Here is an 18672-nt window from a genome sequence, read left to right on the forward strand (position 1 = left end):
CCTGCTCACACCTGTTTCACACATACTACGTCTACAGTGCGTCTGCAGTCCATGTGCGTTACATATGTGGTGCAGCACGGACTCGATGTGCTTTCACACAGGACGCGTTTGCAGTTCACTACTCGGTACGTAAACGATCGCTACACTGCTGCAAACGCAACGCTCCTGGAACGCAACTGGTATCCGTTAACATGGGTGCGTAAAAAAACATGCAACGCATACGCACTGCAGACGGAGTATGTGTGAAACAGGCATAAGGTTGTTTGCACCTTGTGCAATGTGGAATTAGTTTACAGCTTTTTCAAGCACTTTGTGATGCATTTTGGAAACAGGAGATGAGCCCCTGGTCTAATGCACCACCTAGCTTGATAAACCCCTTCTCAAAGACTTACTGTTTGTCAATTTTATTTGGGTAACACACATATTCTGAATGCCTTCGGCAGAATTCGAATGAGCCATTTTAATCTAGATTAATCTCTAGATTAATTTCAAGATCACAGTGAGATTAATCTATATTAAAAAAATTAATCTATGCCCACCACTAGTTTTAACATGTCTACGTCACGATGTGGGAAGATTTGCATAACGGCGCCCAAATGTCCATGCAAAGAAAGAAGGCGTAACTTTGATTCTCGCTGATGCCGTTGACACCTTGTTGTGGAGACGCTGTTTCGTTGTGAAAGCGAAACTACTTTATTTGGTCTTCCAAAAGAGGACACAACTATAAATCAGTGGTTTAGTTGTATTTACAACACTGTTCCGGAACAGTTCATCCCAAATATTCAATGTGCAGCACATTTAATGGAGGACTGTTTCCTGATCATGGGAGAGAAGACTACAACGCCGGCTGATCTGACTCACAGTCTGTAAGTACGTTTATATATGTAAAGGCCACTGATGATTCAAACACGAGTTTTGAGCAGTGTAGAGTAAAGCTTGTTGTTTGTCGTTTCTCCAATCACAAATGCAGACATGGTTTTGTTTATGAGGCGAGATGCAACGCAATGCGTAAAAACACAGTATAAGTCATTATAACCCGTAATTACGTCCCCACTGGATTTAACAAATGACTCGTTTGTAATGGGTTTTATTATTTTTATCTTGTGGCACCAGTGTTCTGACCGGGACACGCATCACAATATGTTGAGGGGTGTAACATTTCCATCACATGCTTGAGGTATTCAGTCAATCACAACCCACTGGATAACTGGTCAATCAAAGAATATTTCACTTTTCAGAATGATGAGCTTTGTAAAAATCTACGCGTTTCAGAAAGGCGGGGCATAGATGAGCAACAATGTTTTTTTTTTTAAACCTTAAACTGCATAAACACATTGCATTACACCAAATACACAACATAATGTTCTTTTTAGCAACGTCAAATTACCCCTTTAAAGGCAAATGCGAACAAACATACACAACAATGGCGGAGTACATGGTACTGTTGTTGCTGCTCAAAAGTTTGCTAACGCTTCTTCAGCAAAGTGTGGATTTACTTCACCAATATTACAACCAACAGCGGAGATGCATCATATTCATCATATAATTCTTCCCTACAGGTAATGTTTACTAATAAGGTGGCAGCGCCAACTACTGGCCTGGCATATGCAATACAGTGTTTTTGGCCGTTTTTCAACGGACGTGTAAACACGAATTGTTTTGAAAACGTTGTCAAGTTTACGTTTAACTTTTTAAAGACACAAGGGAAAACTTTTCTGATTTTTGACTACATTGTTGTCATGTGAACGAAGCCTTAGTTACACTGTTTTTAATGCTAGAATGTGTTTCTGTCTGAACTGCCCATCACACGCCTTCCACCGCCATTGGAGTCTGAAGTTGACATGTCAGGATGCTCGATTAAAGAGTATTGTGAAAAGCACGACAAAGCCACAGTGTTACACTCTTCAGGAAGTCACCTACGAATGACTTACAGTCAGAGAAACTATTTTAATATTTTAAAAAATTACAAACTTCACCTTTAAGGAATAGTTCACAATTTGTTAAATTTGTAAAAAAACTATTTTTTAATACCAATCATTTTTTTATTAAAATACTTGAGTGTTGATATTCCATGAGGAAGTTTACACTTGAATGGAGGGCATCATCCACTAGGAACGGTCATGTTCCTTAAGCGACTTGTTAAGCGCACTGCGATGACAAGACGATGTGCACAATCTGAAGGGGCATTCACACATAAAGCCATTTCATCACACGCTGAGATGCGCTGTGAGTAAAAATAAGCTTGTTTGACAGAATCAGTTTTCTTGCTGATACAAATGAGCATTCTGCAGAAGAAAGAAATTGAATATAAATCGCAGCAGCACTCATGAAGTAAATGAACGATTATCAATGCATGAATGAACTTTAAATGCTCATGATTTCTGACAATATTCTCCATTCATAATTTTTTTGAGCAGAGAAATCATACAGAACATTAACTTCACCATTTTGTTTACAGTATCTAACAAGAGATGGATCACGTTATAACATCAAATGTCTTCACTCCTTCTGGTAGTCACAGTATCATGTAGACTTGCATAAAGTTAAACGTTGCTCAGCATTTCAATGCAAAAAATCCCTGTATGTGTGAACACCCCTGGAATGGCTTCAAATCAATTGCTCCACATGAATCTCACATTGTAAAAGGACACCTAACTTTTTGTTTTTGTTTTCTTTTAAATACAAAATCAACACTCTCAGAGTGAGATGTAGATAATATATAATTCTCCACTCGAACGGTGAAGAATAAGACTTTTCCTGCAAATCTGTGCACAGCTTTGAGCTGCTGTGTCAGTACCACAACCCAAACTGTGCTTGAAAGTTGCTTCGAAGAGACAAGTAATATAACAACAAAAAAGTGACAGTTCTGACAGCATCAAACCCTCAAACCATTGTGCAAACCGTATTGAGATTGGGATCGAAGCGGACGACCTTTCCCTCGATGGATTTAGAATTGGTGTTGTACATGGGATTTTCGAATGTAGCCTGTCCGTTATTGTTTTCATGCACAGAGCAGCCGCTGTACTCTGCTTTATCAGACTTCCTGCGATCAAATGAGAAGAAATAGAGCATTAGGGCTCAGATTTTCTAATCTTTTTTTCATCAGTAATTTCTTTTCTGAAATTGCACCCACCTCTGTTTATAGAGATAAAACCCGAAGCCTGCAAAAATCAGGGCAAAGAAAGGCACAAGAATTGCAACGGCCACAGAGCTGCTGTTGGTTCTGGGTGGAATCTCCGGGCTCCTGGTTGGCTCTATTATGTTCAGACCTGAATGATGCATGATGGGAAATAATCATTTCTAATAGAGCTACATCAATCTAGGAGATAGGACTGAAAAAACAAAACAAAAATAGCTCATGTCAAGTGTCAAAGTAGGATAATTGTTCAAATAAAACAGGAGTACAAAGAGATCTGATTAATCTAAAGATACATGCAAGTGTGATTTATGTGTTACTACATAAATGACTTATGCAAGATATTATTATGAACGAGATATGAAAGATCTGCTCTTGCTATAATTAAACAGTATACTGTTATTATGAGTGGATGATAACTGTTGCTAGGTGTCTATAATAAGATTTTGCAATTCTTTAGTTATTTCTAAAATAATAGTATAATCTGGTGCCATACACTGCATACATGATATTGTATCATGATGTTATGTTTTGTTTTATGTTTTATGTTCTGTTCTGTTGTTATATTGTATTGTATTGTATTGTATTGTGTTCTATTATATTATATAACTGTGACCAAACAGGAAATAATAAACAAGTTGCAAAAAACGAATTTCCCTTTCATAGGTCACTTCGATGCTGCGGTGACGTCACCTTATGGGAACACCTCTCGGTGTGACGAATTTCTGAAGCCCTATACCATCCCGCCAATCCTATTGGCCAAATAACGCTTGGCACTGCCCCACGCATGCGTACGCATCGTATACCTGGGTGCCGCGCGCTATTTCGCTCAGATTTCATTTCCTTCAGGAAAGCGAATCATCTGTGCCCTAGGAATCATCTCACGTTCTCATCGGTTTTCTCCGAGCAGTGTTAACTCCTCTTCGCGGACGCGAAGAATTTTCTGAAGTGTAAGGAACCGTGTACCAGGTTCGTCACGAAGGGAGACTCTCATGAAAGGTGCGTAGTGTGCTTGGGCTTACATCACGCACAGGCAGTGCTTAGTGGCCTTTCTTCTTGCCCCCATTATGATGGCCTGCGGCTTAGAGTACTATGCTCGAGGGTAGAAGTATTTTCTAAGGTCGCCCCCGCGTCTAACCCGATAGGACGACGACATCTTATCCACCGCGGCCTCGGGGTCGGACTTCGCGGCTGACACTAGCCCTCTCCCTCCTAGTGGACAGGAGAAGCGTGTTTCCCCCTCCTACAGCGAGCTGTTGGATGTGGTTTCTCGTGCAGTGGGTAAACTGGGACTGGATTGGGAGGTTGAGAAGGCTGAGGCCCAACCTTCATCTAAGCTGGACGACCGTTTTCTAACTAGTCGTACACCTGCACAGCCCCGAAGGCCCTTGCCTTTTTTCCAGGACCTCCACCAGGAGGTTTCGAGGTCCTGGAAACAGCCGTACTTGGCGCGCATTACTAATGCTGCGGCTGTGGATTTCGCAACCATTTCTGACATGGCGAACCATGGCTATGCAGCGATGAGTTGCCTCACGACAAAAGCCTTCACCAGTGGTGCCCCCTCGTAAGGATTGGGGTCCTAAGGCTTTTCCACCGGCTCGCCAGCGACTGCGAATGAGGTTAGACCTGAGCTCGACGGCTAATGCCTCTCGTTCTCGGGCCCCTAATAGCAGCTCCTGATATTCTCGCTGCTTGCCAGGGACTGTGCCCTACACTAGAGAGCGCTGTTGGACCGTTTTTGCGCATCCAATCCTCTCACTGCAGTCCCCACGCTCAAACATTGACTGTCTCGCCGCAAAGGGCGCTTCGAGCAGCATTGGATCGAGTTACCATGTCGAGCGTTCCCTCAGACACTCTGCGCAATTCAGCCTTCAGAATCCGAGGGAAAGTTCAAGGGTCTGGCAAAGACGGCCCGTTTATGATGGCTCACACAGCCGCTGCTTTTTCGCTAGCGGCAGAGCCCGATGTTCATCTTGTTAGATTAATTCCTGCCATGGACACGCTTCAGGATTATACACAACGAGACACAACGACTTTGACGCATGCACTTCCCCTGCTTACGGACGCCGTGAGCCTTTCGTGCCCAGACATTTTAACGCGTATGAAGACGTTGCAGAAGGCGGAAATCTTGAAACCGCTAATGTTATTTCAGGCCGTGTGGGAACGCTTGCCCGGCATTTCACAATGGGTGTTACGCACAATTCGTCACAGATACACCATTCAGTTTCGAAAAGGCCCGCCTCCTTTCTGCAGAATTCTTCCCACAGTTGTCAAGCCAAAGGAAATAGCGGTGCATAGGAAATGTCAGCTCTGCTGAGCAAAGGGGCTATAGAGGAAGTACACCCCTCTCAAATGGAGTCAGGTTTTTACAGCCGCTATTTTGTTGTACCAAAAAAAAGGTAGCGGGTTGCGACCCATTTTGGATTCACGCCATTTGAATCTTGCACCCAGGACGAGCAAATTCAAGATGTTAACGGTAAAGTCTATTTTGTCTCAGATTAAACCAAACAACTGGTTTGTCACGATCGATCTGAAGGATGCATATTTTCATATTCAGATCATCAAGAGACACAGGAAGTTCCTCAGATTCGCTTTAGAGGGCAAAGCGTATCAATACCGCATTCTTCCCTTTGGCTTAGCTCTGGCTCCCCGAACTTTTTCGCATGGACGCAGCTCTGGCCCCGTTGCGGCTCCAGGGCATTCGCGTGTTGAATTACTTAGACGATTGGCTGGTGTTAGCACAATCGCAGACTCAAGCACACTCTCACCGGGATCTTGTGCTGAATCATCTAAACAGCCTGGGCTTATGCACGAATTTCCAGAAGAGTGTTTTAATTCCCTCTCAACGGATAACCTTTCTGGGAATAGACTTGGACTCTCACGCGATGACAGCAAGACTATCTCTCCCGCGCGCTCAGTCTCTCGCGTCATGCGTGCGTCACTTCAAAGTGGGTCGCACAGTGACGGTGAGTTTGTGCCTCAGACTTTTAGGTCTAATGGCAGCGGCATCCCCTGTAATCCGTCTGGGCTTACTTCTTATGCGCCCTTTTCAGTGGTGGACGAAAAGCCGGATGTAAACCGAATTCCTTCTAGCTGGAGTTCGACTGGGGATTTGTGCTTCCCGAGAGACTGTCACGATGGACGCGTCTTTGACCGGTTGGAGAGCTGTTTGTCAAGGGCACCCAGCTCACGGAGTATGGATGGTGACACAACGCAGTTGGCATATAAACATGTTGGAATTACTGCCGGTTTTTCTAGCTCTCCAGTACTTCTCGAATCTGCTGATCGGCCGTCATGTACTGCTCAGGTCAGACAACATAGCGGTTGTGTTGTATCTGAATCATCAAGGAGGATTACGCTCTCGCCCCCTGTGCAGGCTGGTGAGAAATATTCTTCTTTGGTCTCAGATCAGATTTCTGTCGATCCGAGCGGTTCATGTCCCCAGACGTTTGAACTTTGGAGCGGATTTGCTATCCAGACAGACTCTGGAGTAGGGGGAATGGAGGTTGCACCCCCAAATGTCACTAAGGTCGCTTTGAACCATTTTTACTTTCAACAAGTGGTCTTGGAGGCTTTACCCCCTGCAGAGGCAGGGTCAGGAGATCTGAGTCTTTGCCCTGTCAGAGCGCTGAAGACTTATGTTGATCGAACAGCCCCATGGCTTGAGTCTGACCAGCTGTTTGTCTGTTTCGGACACAAGAATAGAGGCCATGCTGTCACAAAGCAACGCATGTCCCATTGGCTGGTGGAGGCAATATCTTTAGCCTATGAGGCGCGCGGACTCGCTTCGCCCTTAGGAGTTAGAGCTCATTCCACGAGAGCAGTGGCTTCTTCACAGGCTTTTCTCAGTGGATCTTCTATGGATGATATCTGTGCTGCGGCAGGATGGTTCTCACCGAGCCCTTTTATCAAGTTTTACAGTCTGGATGTGAGGACGGCTCCTGGCTCCCGGGTTCTCTCCGCTTGAGCAGATGCTTCCTTGGATCCCAGCTATCAGGTATGTCAGGCGTTATGGTATAGGGTTCCCATACGGTGATGTCACCGCAGCATTGAAGTGACCTATGAAAGGAAACATCTCAGTTATGTATGTAACCACGGTTCCCTGAATAGGGAACGAGATGCTGCGGTCCCGGCCGTTCCATACCTTGATAGCGTTCTTCTTCAGTTCATGAAATCTGAGCGAAATAGCACGCGGCACCCAGGTATACGATGCGTACGCATGCGTGGGGCGGTGCCAAGCGTTATTTGGCCAATAGGATTGGCGGGATGGTAAAGGGCTTCAGACATTCGTCACACCGAGAGGTGTTCCCATACGGTGACGTCACCGCAGCATCTCGTTCCTTATTCAGGGAACCGTGGTTACATACGTAACCGAGATGAACAATATATTCAGGATTTTATATTCAATTAGAGAACAATCAATAACTACTTGATATTCCCCTGAAATGTTGTTAATCTTCATCACACAAAATTTGAAGAAATATTAGCTGTAGGTTTACCACTGATCCACTAATATATTTTCCAACCAAATGTCCAAGGCATTTCAACAAAACCCTTTATTTTGTGAAAAACACAGTGATGAAAATGAGAGAACAGTAACCACTGTAATGAAATAGGAATTAGAAAAATAGAAAAAATAGAAAAAATAGAAATTTTGGAGGGTTACAGCTGTCAGAAATTAGTAGGAAGTGTAGATGCACATCTGCGGCCGCAGGACAGCTCTAGTTTCTCACACTGCGCTGGTGTGATGTTTCCCATCAGACCCAAATAAATGAAACTTTCTCCCATCACTAAAGTTAACACTGGACCAGTTCTCCTCTCTCCACACAACATGTTCCTCAGCAAGGTGAGCCTAACATTTTGATTCTCTCTGCTGATGAGAGGCTTGGTCACTGTAGAGTGTGCTTTTATTTCGACTCAAACTTAAACATGCCGAGACAGATCTATACACTGTTCATCACTGAACTGGCGAGCAATTCCAGTTACAGTGCTGAACCGATTCCCCATGAGAGTCTCCGCATTGTCCTGTCTTCTCATTCGTCTTACGTGGAAGGCCACCCTTTTTGGTGGACTTGAATTAGTGTCACTGTAAAGCAGCAATATTCTAGAAATCACAGATTAGAATAACCAGCTTCTCTTAGAGTGACTGAAAGGGTCATTGCTTTAGACTTAGAGCAGCCCACCATTTTTCAATCTCAGTGGAAGTTTTAGGAATGCTGCCAGTTAAATAGTGTTTGTCTTATAATTAAGGAAATTAGCACCAGGTGCCAGATTAACACCAATAACTTGGAGGTATCAAGTGTTCTCTAATTTTGATCAGTTGTTTTTCAAAAAACTTAAACTGTGCTTCATAATACAATTAATTTACCATTATATAAATCTTAATATACCTGTATATATATATATATGTATATATATATATTAGGGGTGTAACGGTACGCAGAAATCACGGTTCGGTACGTACCTCAGTTTTAAAGTCACGGTTCGGTTTATTTTCGGTACAGTAAGGGAAAGAAATGCAAACATTAAACTGCAGGTTGTTTATTACTATAAACTTTTTTTTAACAATTTGTTTACACTTTTTTAAAATACTTTTTAATAAAATATATATAAAGTAAAAAAAAGAATAAGAAATAAAATACTGCTGCAAAGTTCTCCACTAAATAAAATACTCTCAGTCTCAAACCAATATCATATAATAAAATATAATGAAAAATATAAATAAATAACTATGATTACAGTGCAGCATTACCAATCCCAGCTTGTAGAACTGCTCATATTTAAAAATATATATAACTTTTCCAAAGTGTAAAGTGCAGCATCAACAGTTTCAGTTTTTAGACCTGCTCAGATTTCATGTTGGACCGATCGGAATTAAGAGCAAAGGTCTGTTTAAATGCCGACGGGAGCTGCGTTTGAATTACAATAGTTTTTTATACATTAACATTAATGTAATAACATTAACATTTTTCATAACTCCATGTAGGACGTTTCTGTACATAAATGTAAGCACTGTGGCAGTAGTTATGCAATATTTAGAAAATGTACTCTTGTACTCTTGATACTCAAGTACTTTTAAAAACAAGTACTTCAGTACTTTTACTTAAGTAGACATCTGACAGTAGTACTTTTACTTGTACTTGTAAAAGTTTAGTAATTTAGTACTTGTAAAATTTAGCAAGGGGTATCTGTACTTATATATATATATATTAATATTATATATATATATATATATATATATATATATATATATATATATATATATATATATATATATATATATATTTACACACACACATTTTTATAATTATTGCTTGTTTGGCTGAACATAAAATCATAAATATTATTTAGGACATTACTTAAATGTAGCATACCTTGTCTCTGTAGTCCAAACGGGCCGTAGTCTCTACTTTGTATAAAGCCTTGAAATAAGTATGTGTTTCCTTCATGGTCAGCAGAGACCTCGAGGAGAACAACAACACAGAGATGAACATCATGTTCTCTCAAATTCTGAAAAGAGCAGATGTTCTGTGCAATACAACAGGAAATTGCTCTCTACTGCTTTCTGAATACATGTTTTCTTTTATTGAAAAGTTTAAAAATAGCCAGAGATGTGTTTTGTGAATGAGTACAGTCTATGTTATTTTACTACTATCTTAATCATACAGTATATTCAACCCATGGTACAAAATGTTATTGTTTTCTTCAGTAATAAGAACAAAACTGGGGGGGGGGGGTAGCAAAACCATGAACCATGCAGCTTGTTGTTAGTTAGAATCTCTAAGTCCCATTCTAGTTCACTTACAAAGCCGTCCATCATCAAGGTGTCCTCAGTGATCTTGCTGTATGTGCTCTTCACCAGAGCTCTCATATGATCCAGCCGCAGCGTCAGACGAGCGTCTCGACTCTTGAAAACACCTGCGTTCAGACCACAAAACATTAAACATCTTGTGTTGCATTTACTTGCATGCAGTGGCCACTTCATTGAGTACACCGGCTCATTCATGCAACTGTACTGGGTTTAAAATTTACAATAACAAAATTCTACTTATAAGTGGTCACAGGTGTGTACACATTGGCTACTTTAAAACAACTCTGAATGCAGCTCTTCTAATTAGAAGTCGTAACTGTCCGCTTTATAATTTTAGTTTCATAGTTTTGTCTTTAGCTTTCAGCTCAAGTGTTTCATTACATTAAGATTTTGCAGTGATGTCAGACTCATTCGTTTGTTATGAACAATCTGATATTTTGGTTTGTGTCCAGGTAAAAAAAAAAAAAAAAAAGGAGAAAACAAATTAAATTAGATGATTTATACATTTTTAAATCACTGAATCATCCAAAACAGCCATTACCAAATGGTTATTAAATATATATAAACTTCTTTTTTATGCATTAGATTTATGTTTTTTCTAAAGAAATCAATATTTTTATTCAGCAAGGATGCATAAAATTGAGCAAACTGAAGTGACAGTTAAAGCATTTATAACGTCACAATAGATTTATATATCAAATGCATTATGTTCTTTAAAAAATTGTATTTATCAAAGAATGCCAAAAAAAGGCATATCAGTTTACAAAAAAAAAAAAAAAAACAACAACAACAAAAGTTTTTCAACATTGATAATAATAAGAAATGCTTCTTGAGCATCAAATCAACATATTGGAATGATTTCTAAAGTATCGTGTGAAACTGAATAATGGAGTGATGATGATGAAAATTCAGCATTGCATCACAAGAATAAGTTATATTTTAATATACATTTCATTTTTTTTGTTTTTACTGTATTTTTGATCAAATAAATGCAGCCTTGGTGAGCATAAGAGACTTTCAAAAACATTAAAATATTCTTACCACCCTAGTGAAAAATAAATACTAAAATGTTTTGGAAATATATTTATTTTATGCTTAGTATACTACAAATACATTCACATATTTATGTACTTAAAAATACCCTGCAATTGTACGTTTGGTATACTAATCTGGGTATACTTAAAATCTGCTAAACTGGAACAACTAATTTTGTACTTGATGCACTTTAAATTTGTGCAGAAGTAGGGCTGACGTCCTACTAAAGAACTAATATTCTGAAGTATATTTAATTGTGCTAAAGTGAAACTATAAGTATAGGTAAATCTGAAATATCCTGCATTTAAAGACTGATATTATTCAAAGATCATACAGTGACATTAAAACACATTTTAGGCTTAATATTAAGAAATAGTAGTAGTAGTAGAAGTAGAAGTAGTTCTTTAAATAAAGTTGAATTACATTTTTTTATATCAGTAAAACGAGATGTTAATAGATTTTAACTATACTTAGTATGAAATAAATGTGTAACATAACACATAGCATAACATGTTTTAAATATGTTACTTTTTTACTACGACAAATCCAATTTTTTAAACAGCGGTCAGTTCGATGATGGTGTACTTAAAAAAGATTTGGTTATACTGCTCTTTTTTAATGCATATTTACTCTTCCATATACTTGTGAATATTTTGGCTCTTGCTGTCTTTAAAGGGGACATCGGATGCCAATTTTCCACAAGTTGGTATGATTCTTCAGGGTCTTTATGAAATGTCTGTAAAATACTATGGTTAAAATTCCTCAATGGAAACCGTTCAGAGCGTCCGGTGTATGTCTCTTTAAATGATAACAGACTACTGGCTCACACAGCCCCTCTCTTCCGTGGAGCATGTTGACACAAGACACATGAATTGCTGCCTTGGACTGCCTAGTATATGGCTCGGAGGTGATCTTATTCAAATAGCTAGCTATCTATGTAGATATGGCTGGCAAGCATGCCAGAAATCTAACTATATGCAAAAAAAAGAAAACATTTCATCCAATGTCCCCTTTAAGAGAAACTGAGCACTAAAGGCACATCTTGTATAAACAATAATTGACATTAAACTCCTGACATGAGCTTTTCTGTCTAACAGGTGAGCTTACACAAAGCAGAGGTTTGTTTACAGCAGGTTTATGCACTGCTAGAAGTGTTCATGTCATGAGCTGTACTGTGCATTATGACTTCTTACCTGACAACAGCAGTTCTGAGTGCCTGTTAGTTAAAGTCACATTGACTTTCCCCGTGGTAGCATTAAAGCTAGTGATTGTCAAAGTCATAGGCTGCTTCACTCCTTTATACTCAAACGAGCCTTTCCACACATACGTGGGTGCAAACACATCATCAGGAACTGCAACGAGAAGATTTAATGTGGCAGAAGAGGTTAAGAAGCCATTTACACTGCGTTAGGTGCAATTAACACCTCCAACTATTTTCGGAGGATCACACTCTGAATGACCTCAGAGATCATTCTCTACTTTATCAGTGACATCAACAACGTTAATAAAGTAATATGCTGTACTAGAGACTCTAAAACTGTGATCCAAGTTGTAAAAAAAACTTGCTACATAAAGTTGTTATATTTCTTGCCAACTGTGTAGCCTACAGTTAAATAATGAACTATTTAATATAAGAATTAACAACAACAACAACAACAATATATGTGGATTTATAAATATATAATCAGATTTGTGTAATAATTTCTTGTGTAGCATAATAAATATTTTTGAAATTATTAAATGTAGTGTACATTTTCTCTGTAGTGCAAATGGCAATAGTCTACCTTGCATAAAAACATCTGTTATGAAAAATCTGGGATTTTGATTTCCAATTAGTCCCAAACAAAAAGAGAAAACAAACTGAATTAGGTGATTTGTAAACTTTTAATTCACTGGATGATTGCCACCCAGTTATTATATATACAGTACACTCTAGAAAATGCTGGGTTTTTGTTTGGACCCAAGTTTGGGTCAAATATGGACTAACCCAGCTGTTGGATTAAATTATTAAATGTCCTTTTTTTGACTCAAAAGTTGGGTTAGTCCATATTTGACCCAACCCAATTGGGTTGAAACAACTCGTGTAAAATACCATTACCATAACATAAAATCACTCATACTGTGATCTGGTAAATATGTGTGTATTTATTTATGGTCATACAACTGAATTATTAAATATATACATCATTTTTGCTGACTTTCCATTACAAATAACTATTGTGATACATTTACCATGATATAAATTCACTCATACTGTGATCTGATACATATTTATTAATGATTTCAGTTTTGTGAAAAGCAGTCAGTCACCAGTGAATTTGTCAGGCATTATGCATCATTTATCAGATATAAAATTAATATAGAACTGAACTGATGTGTGTAATCACCAAGTTTAAAACAACTTAAAAATGCATCTCATCCAATGTTAATTTTATAAAAATAAATGAAAGGTATTGCAAGTGTTTTTCTATCTGTCTTTTTGCCAAACGCACATCATTTACTCTCAGTCCACTTTTTCTGAACCTGTATGAAAGAAGATATTTTGAAGAATGCTGTTAACGCTTGGTAGCCACTGACTTTCACAGTTTTTCTTCCCCAATACTATGGAAGTCAATGGCTACCATCAACTGTCTAGCTACACACATTCTTCAAAATGTCTTCTTTTGTGCTCAACAACTGAAGGAAATTCATATAGGTTTAAAACAACCGATTTAAATGAAGGTTGAAATTATAACAGAAATTTTGAGTGAACTATCCCTTCAATACACAATAAAGGAAATAGGCATGTTCAAGCAGTGATTATTATTCATTTTACATTCTTTTTGCAGCATTGTGAGACTCACCGTTGACTTTGGGACTCAATGTTCCTTGAACAGGTGTTACGACTTTTTCAGTTGTTTTCGAGCCAGCTGAAAAGAAAAATGCATATCACTGCAACAACGAGTCACTGCATCTGAAATGGGTTTAAGAAAATAATTTCACACATGACTTTCCACATCATGCAAAGGGAACGTCATCAGTCGGTTTCTGCATCCACAAGACAAAAGAAACGGAAGAAAAGTCGCAGGCCACAAAGTTCAGGCGGAAAACACTCATCTGAATTCTGCACTGTGTGCTGTACTGATGGTGTGTTGCACTGCTTACCTCTACAAACGGGCACTTTCCCAGTCCAGGATCCATCCGGCCGGCACGCGCGGTGCTCCGAGCCCCCAGTGAGTATGAAACCAGGCTGGCAGGAATAGAGCAGCGTGTAGCCAAAGGAGGGCAGGTCCATGCCCAGCACGTTGGCATGTGCAGGGGTCTTTGGTTGCTTACAAGAGTGGGCTGCATTAGGAGATATGCCAAGCAGTAAGCTCTAATGTTCTGATGTATGACCCAACTCATACATCAGAAAACATATCCATTTTATTTCTCATCCCCCCAAAAAATTAAATAAAATATACTATAGCAAGTATTGTAATACAGTTTTTGTTTTCTATAATTTATTTAATTTTAAACAGTCTGAATATTTTAATATATTTTAAAACATTATTATATACTATATAATACAATAATGTAATATGTAACAATATTTAAAATAATTAATAAAAAAAAATAGATTAAAAAAAATGTGTATACTAATACTAATTATAATTTTATTTTTACACAGAGTAACACTTACTAGAGCTTGTCCATTCACGTGATATACTGCATGTCTGGTAAAGCAATATTTTTCATTTTCACACGGAATGACATGAATATGGAAAAGGAAAACTCCTGAAGGGTAAAAATCAAAGTTGTACCATGACATTAAAAATGGATGACTTGCCAAGAAAACAAAATAACAGACATCTGGAAAAGATGAAGTACAATGCACACACACTCACAAAAAAAAAAAAAAGGTGTCTGTTGTGGGGGACTCACGGATGCATTCTGGTTGAGTGCCACTCCAGGTCAAATCTTGCTGGCACGTCCGTGTGGTGGAGCCCAGTAACAAGTGACCGGTCTGACAGTGGAACTTCACTGTACTGCCCACCTGAGGCACAGAGATAAGCCTGTCAGAGTGCACACACCCGAAACAAACACACACACACACCTCTCATCTCACACTCAAACACACTGCTGGTCAAAATATATCTGATATCAGGACTGTTCAGGATTCAGGATTTAAGAATCATCTCATGTTGATGACGATGTGATGAGTTTGAACTGAACTACAGTAAAGGTAAAGTCCATAAGAAAAGGAGGAAGTAGGCTTATAATTCCATATATAATGGCTCCAGAATTATAGCCAAATTTGATTAAAATCAGCTAAAAAGAAAACCATTCATAAATCTGGGGTCAGTAAGATATTTATTTATTATACTTATTTATATAACAAAGACTCTTAACTTCAACAAGGCTGCATTTATTCGATCAAAAATACAATAAAACAGCAACATTGTGAAACATTATTACCGTTTAAAATATTTGAAAAAATAATTTTAAATGTTATTTATTCCCGTGACGCAAAGCTGATTCAGTGTCACATGATCCTTCAGAAATCATTCTAATATTTTTATGAAAAATGTGATATATTTCAGGATTCTTTGTTAAACAGAAATCTATTTGAAATAGAAATATTTTGTAACATTATACAAATGACTGCAACTTAATTAATTTATTGCATTCTTGTGGAATAAAATGTGAAATTTCTTAAAAAAACTGACTGAACCAAAACTTTTGAATGAGAGTGCATATAATATAATATGAGATAATATGATATACTATATAATATAATAGAATATCATAGAATATTAAAATCTAATGTAATAATTGCCTTGAATATATTTACAAACAAACAAATCAATAGAGAACTAAAAGTATTAATAAAAGAAATTACAAACACTGTCAACAAAAAAATCAACTAATACTAATTTCAAGTGTGTATTTTTAAGCACATTCTGCATCTGTTTAGAAGCTCAATTAAATAACAATTAAAAAAGCATTCTCTCATTTCATGAGAGCCGCACACACTCCTCTCATTTACTATACCTGAGGACCCATATATACTTTAGTCATACTTATTTCAGTTTTTTAATTTATTATTGTTTGTTTTTGTGTTGCGAGGAAAACCGGCCTTCATGTGAAGGAGAGATCATTCTCAGCGTTCTAGCTGAACATGCAAATGTTGAGGAGGGGAAGCGGAGTCTGTGAGTCCTGCTGAGATAAAAGGCTCACAACTCTGGAACATTAGATTTCATTACACCACACACTTCTAAAGGAATCGGTGACGACAGCAGCCCGTCTGACACAAACAAGACGCAGAGAGCCCTGTGTTCACAGACAGCCAGCCGAGAGGACCGTCTTTTATTTGGCCTTCAAAGAGCTCATTCCTCAAGGCGTGAGTGATCCAAAGCAAACTCAACAGACAAACGCTTTTCATACTAGACCTGTCGACCACAGATGCTGGCACTAACGGCCGTCTTTTGAGATCATTGCCATTGGCAGTGCATAATTGATGGCTCCAAAATCTATTTGATAGTTTTGCCAATGGATAATGCATATTTGTTGTTGTCATTCATACTTAAATTAAATTAAAAAAGAAAATAAAATAAAATAAAATGTATACTTTTTTGTGGTTGAAGAAAAAATTAAAATATATATATATTTTTTAACAACATTCATGCCAATAGTATGTTTCAGACCGTCTAATACATATCAGTCACTCTGCTGTAGTGATATCAGCATTGGTTATTGAAAATTCCAATCGAGTTGACCAGTTCTACCGCCTATCCGATGTTATGGTGGGCAAAGTTGGCAATGAATGTCATGTTAAATGCCCAATTCATTTTTATTTCTCTTGCCCCTCTGAGGAGGAAACAGCGAGTCTGAAGAGCCATTAAAGCACCGGCAGAGGCGTTCGGGCAGATATAGTGAGTGTTTGAAGAGTAAAATCTCCCCAGATATTAAGAGCCGGAGGCGAAAGACAGTCGCACATCCTGAAACTGCCCCGGGTGCTTCAAACAGCATTTGACTGAATCAACTTGACAATAAATCAATTGTGCTTATAAAGACAGGGCAGTCCAGAAAGATGGAAATACCTCACTAAAGACCCCAGTTGACGCGTACTCAAATGAAGGGTCTTTCTGATGTGGCATTAACGCCTTCAAATCATACTGTCATTGGGGGAGCGAATCTCCTTTTGTCTCAGCAATGACAGAAAATATGATTTTCAATTCTTCATAAGCACATTGTGCCATTTAAAAAGGCCGTTTTTGCACTTGAAGATAAAAGTGGGCTACAACTGACAGAAATGGGCCTTTTGAACTGCCTTATACTTATTCTCATCATGATGGCTTTGGTTCGAGAGTTCTAGATAGTCTGAGAGCATCACTCGCAGCTCAATTCCTCCTCACCTTAAAGCCCAGACTGCTGTTCAGAGAGCCGTACTCCGGAGTGCCAGGATTTTCGCACCTCGTCCGAGTCGGTTCTGCGGTATAAAACAGAACATAGATTGTTATCTTTATAATTGGATTAGGAAAAGCAGATGCAGTCATTGATGTAATGGCAGTGACCTGTAGTAGCGGGTCATAATGTTCACAATTTCATGGTAGATCAAAGCTGGAGGGGATATTACGGTCATTACTGGTTTAGCAGTGTGCCCTGATGAGGTTCTAATATTCTTTTGAGAACAGAACAGAAGATGGTGTACCTATGCAGCGTGGCTGTGTGCCGCCCCACGTGCCGTCTGCTTGACAGGTGCGTGTAGAGGAGCCCACCAGCACGTAGGGGGCGCTGCAGCTGTACGTGACCTCGGCTTTGAAGATAAAGCTCTGACCTTCTCGTCTGATGTGCGGAGGTGACCCAGGGTCACCGCAGAACTTGGCTGTAAAGGTAGTTCACATGAAATTTGCCATTAGCAACCAATTTGATTTACATACATCCACTTTTCTGAATGAAATATGTTTTTAATTAGAGAAGGGGTTAATTTTATTAACTGGAAACTAATTGAAATGTTTAAGTTTTCTGTATACCAGGCTTATTATTGCTGACTTTAAAACACATTTTGTTTTATTTAAATAAAATAAAATAAAATGCATTTATGGTAAATAAAATAAAACAATAAAATTAAATAAAAATTACATTTAATGAAAATATTAGATTAAAAATTTAAACTAAATGAAAATAAGAAATGTTGAGTTGGCAACTAACTAAAATTATTTTGTTCTAGTTGTCTCAACTATTATTGTTAACCTAAACTAAAACATTTTTGTAAAATAAAATTATATCAAATGAAATTATATGAAAATAAAAAAGTATTGCAAAATAATAAAAATGTCTTGCAAAATATAATATATATATATATATATATATATATATATATATATATATATATATATTTCCCCATAAAAATGTGGTGTGATCGTAATAAAATAAAAACACCTATGCTAGCAACTGGTACTGAGGATGTTTTGTGGTTTTAATAGAATAAATAAAAATAAAGTAAAATCAAATAAAATTAATTAAATAAATTACTAATTTTAGCAACACTTGTGGCAGGAAACATGATCAATATTGCTTTAATTTTAATATTTTAATAAGCCATTTTTTATTAAATGCATCTAACAAGCATTTGATAACCAGGATTCTGTTTCTGATTATTTCTTCTCACAAAATGTTTTGCTTCTGAAACCCACAAGCCTGATCCCATCACAGCCCCTGTCAAGGA

At 38.1% G+C, this 18672-nt stretch overlaps 1 protein-coding gene across 1 annotated transcript in view; it reads right to left on the minus strand.

Moving 5' to 3' along the window:
* Positions 1–1299: 1299 nt before the first annotated feature.
* The window catches only part of LOC132103410 (CUB and sushi domain-containing protein 3-like), a 173260-nt gene continuing 155887 nt past the window's right edge, over positions 1300–18672 (minus strand). The window contains exons 56-65 of the mRNA XM_059508491.1: positions 17656–17829; positions 17360–17433; positions 14886–14997; positions 14127–14306; positions 13826–13891; positions 12176–12334; positions 9942–10054; positions 9511–9598; positions 3134–3269; positions 1300–3043 (exon numbers count right to left, since the gene is read on the minus strand). Coding sequence (XP_059364474.1) covers positions 2884–3043; positions 3134–3269; positions 9511–9598; positions 9942–10054; positions 12176–12334; positions 13826–13891; positions 14127–14306; positions 14886–14997; positions 17360–17433; positions 17656–17829 — 1262 coding nt within the window. The 3' untranslated portion in view covers positions 1300–2883. The remainder of the gene's footprint in view (positions 3044–3133; positions 3270–9510; positions 9599–9941; positions 10055–12175; positions 12335–13825; positions 13892–14126; positions 14307–14885; positions 14998–17359; positions 17434–17655; positions 17830–18672) is intronic.

This window comes from Carassius carassius, chromosome 24, assembly GCF_963082965.1.
Source record: "Carassius carassius chromosome 24, fCarCar2.1, whole genome shotgun sequence".
Taxonomy (NCBI): Eukaryota; Metazoa; Chordata; class Actinopteri; order Cypriniformes; family Cyprinidae; genus Carassius; species Carassius carassius.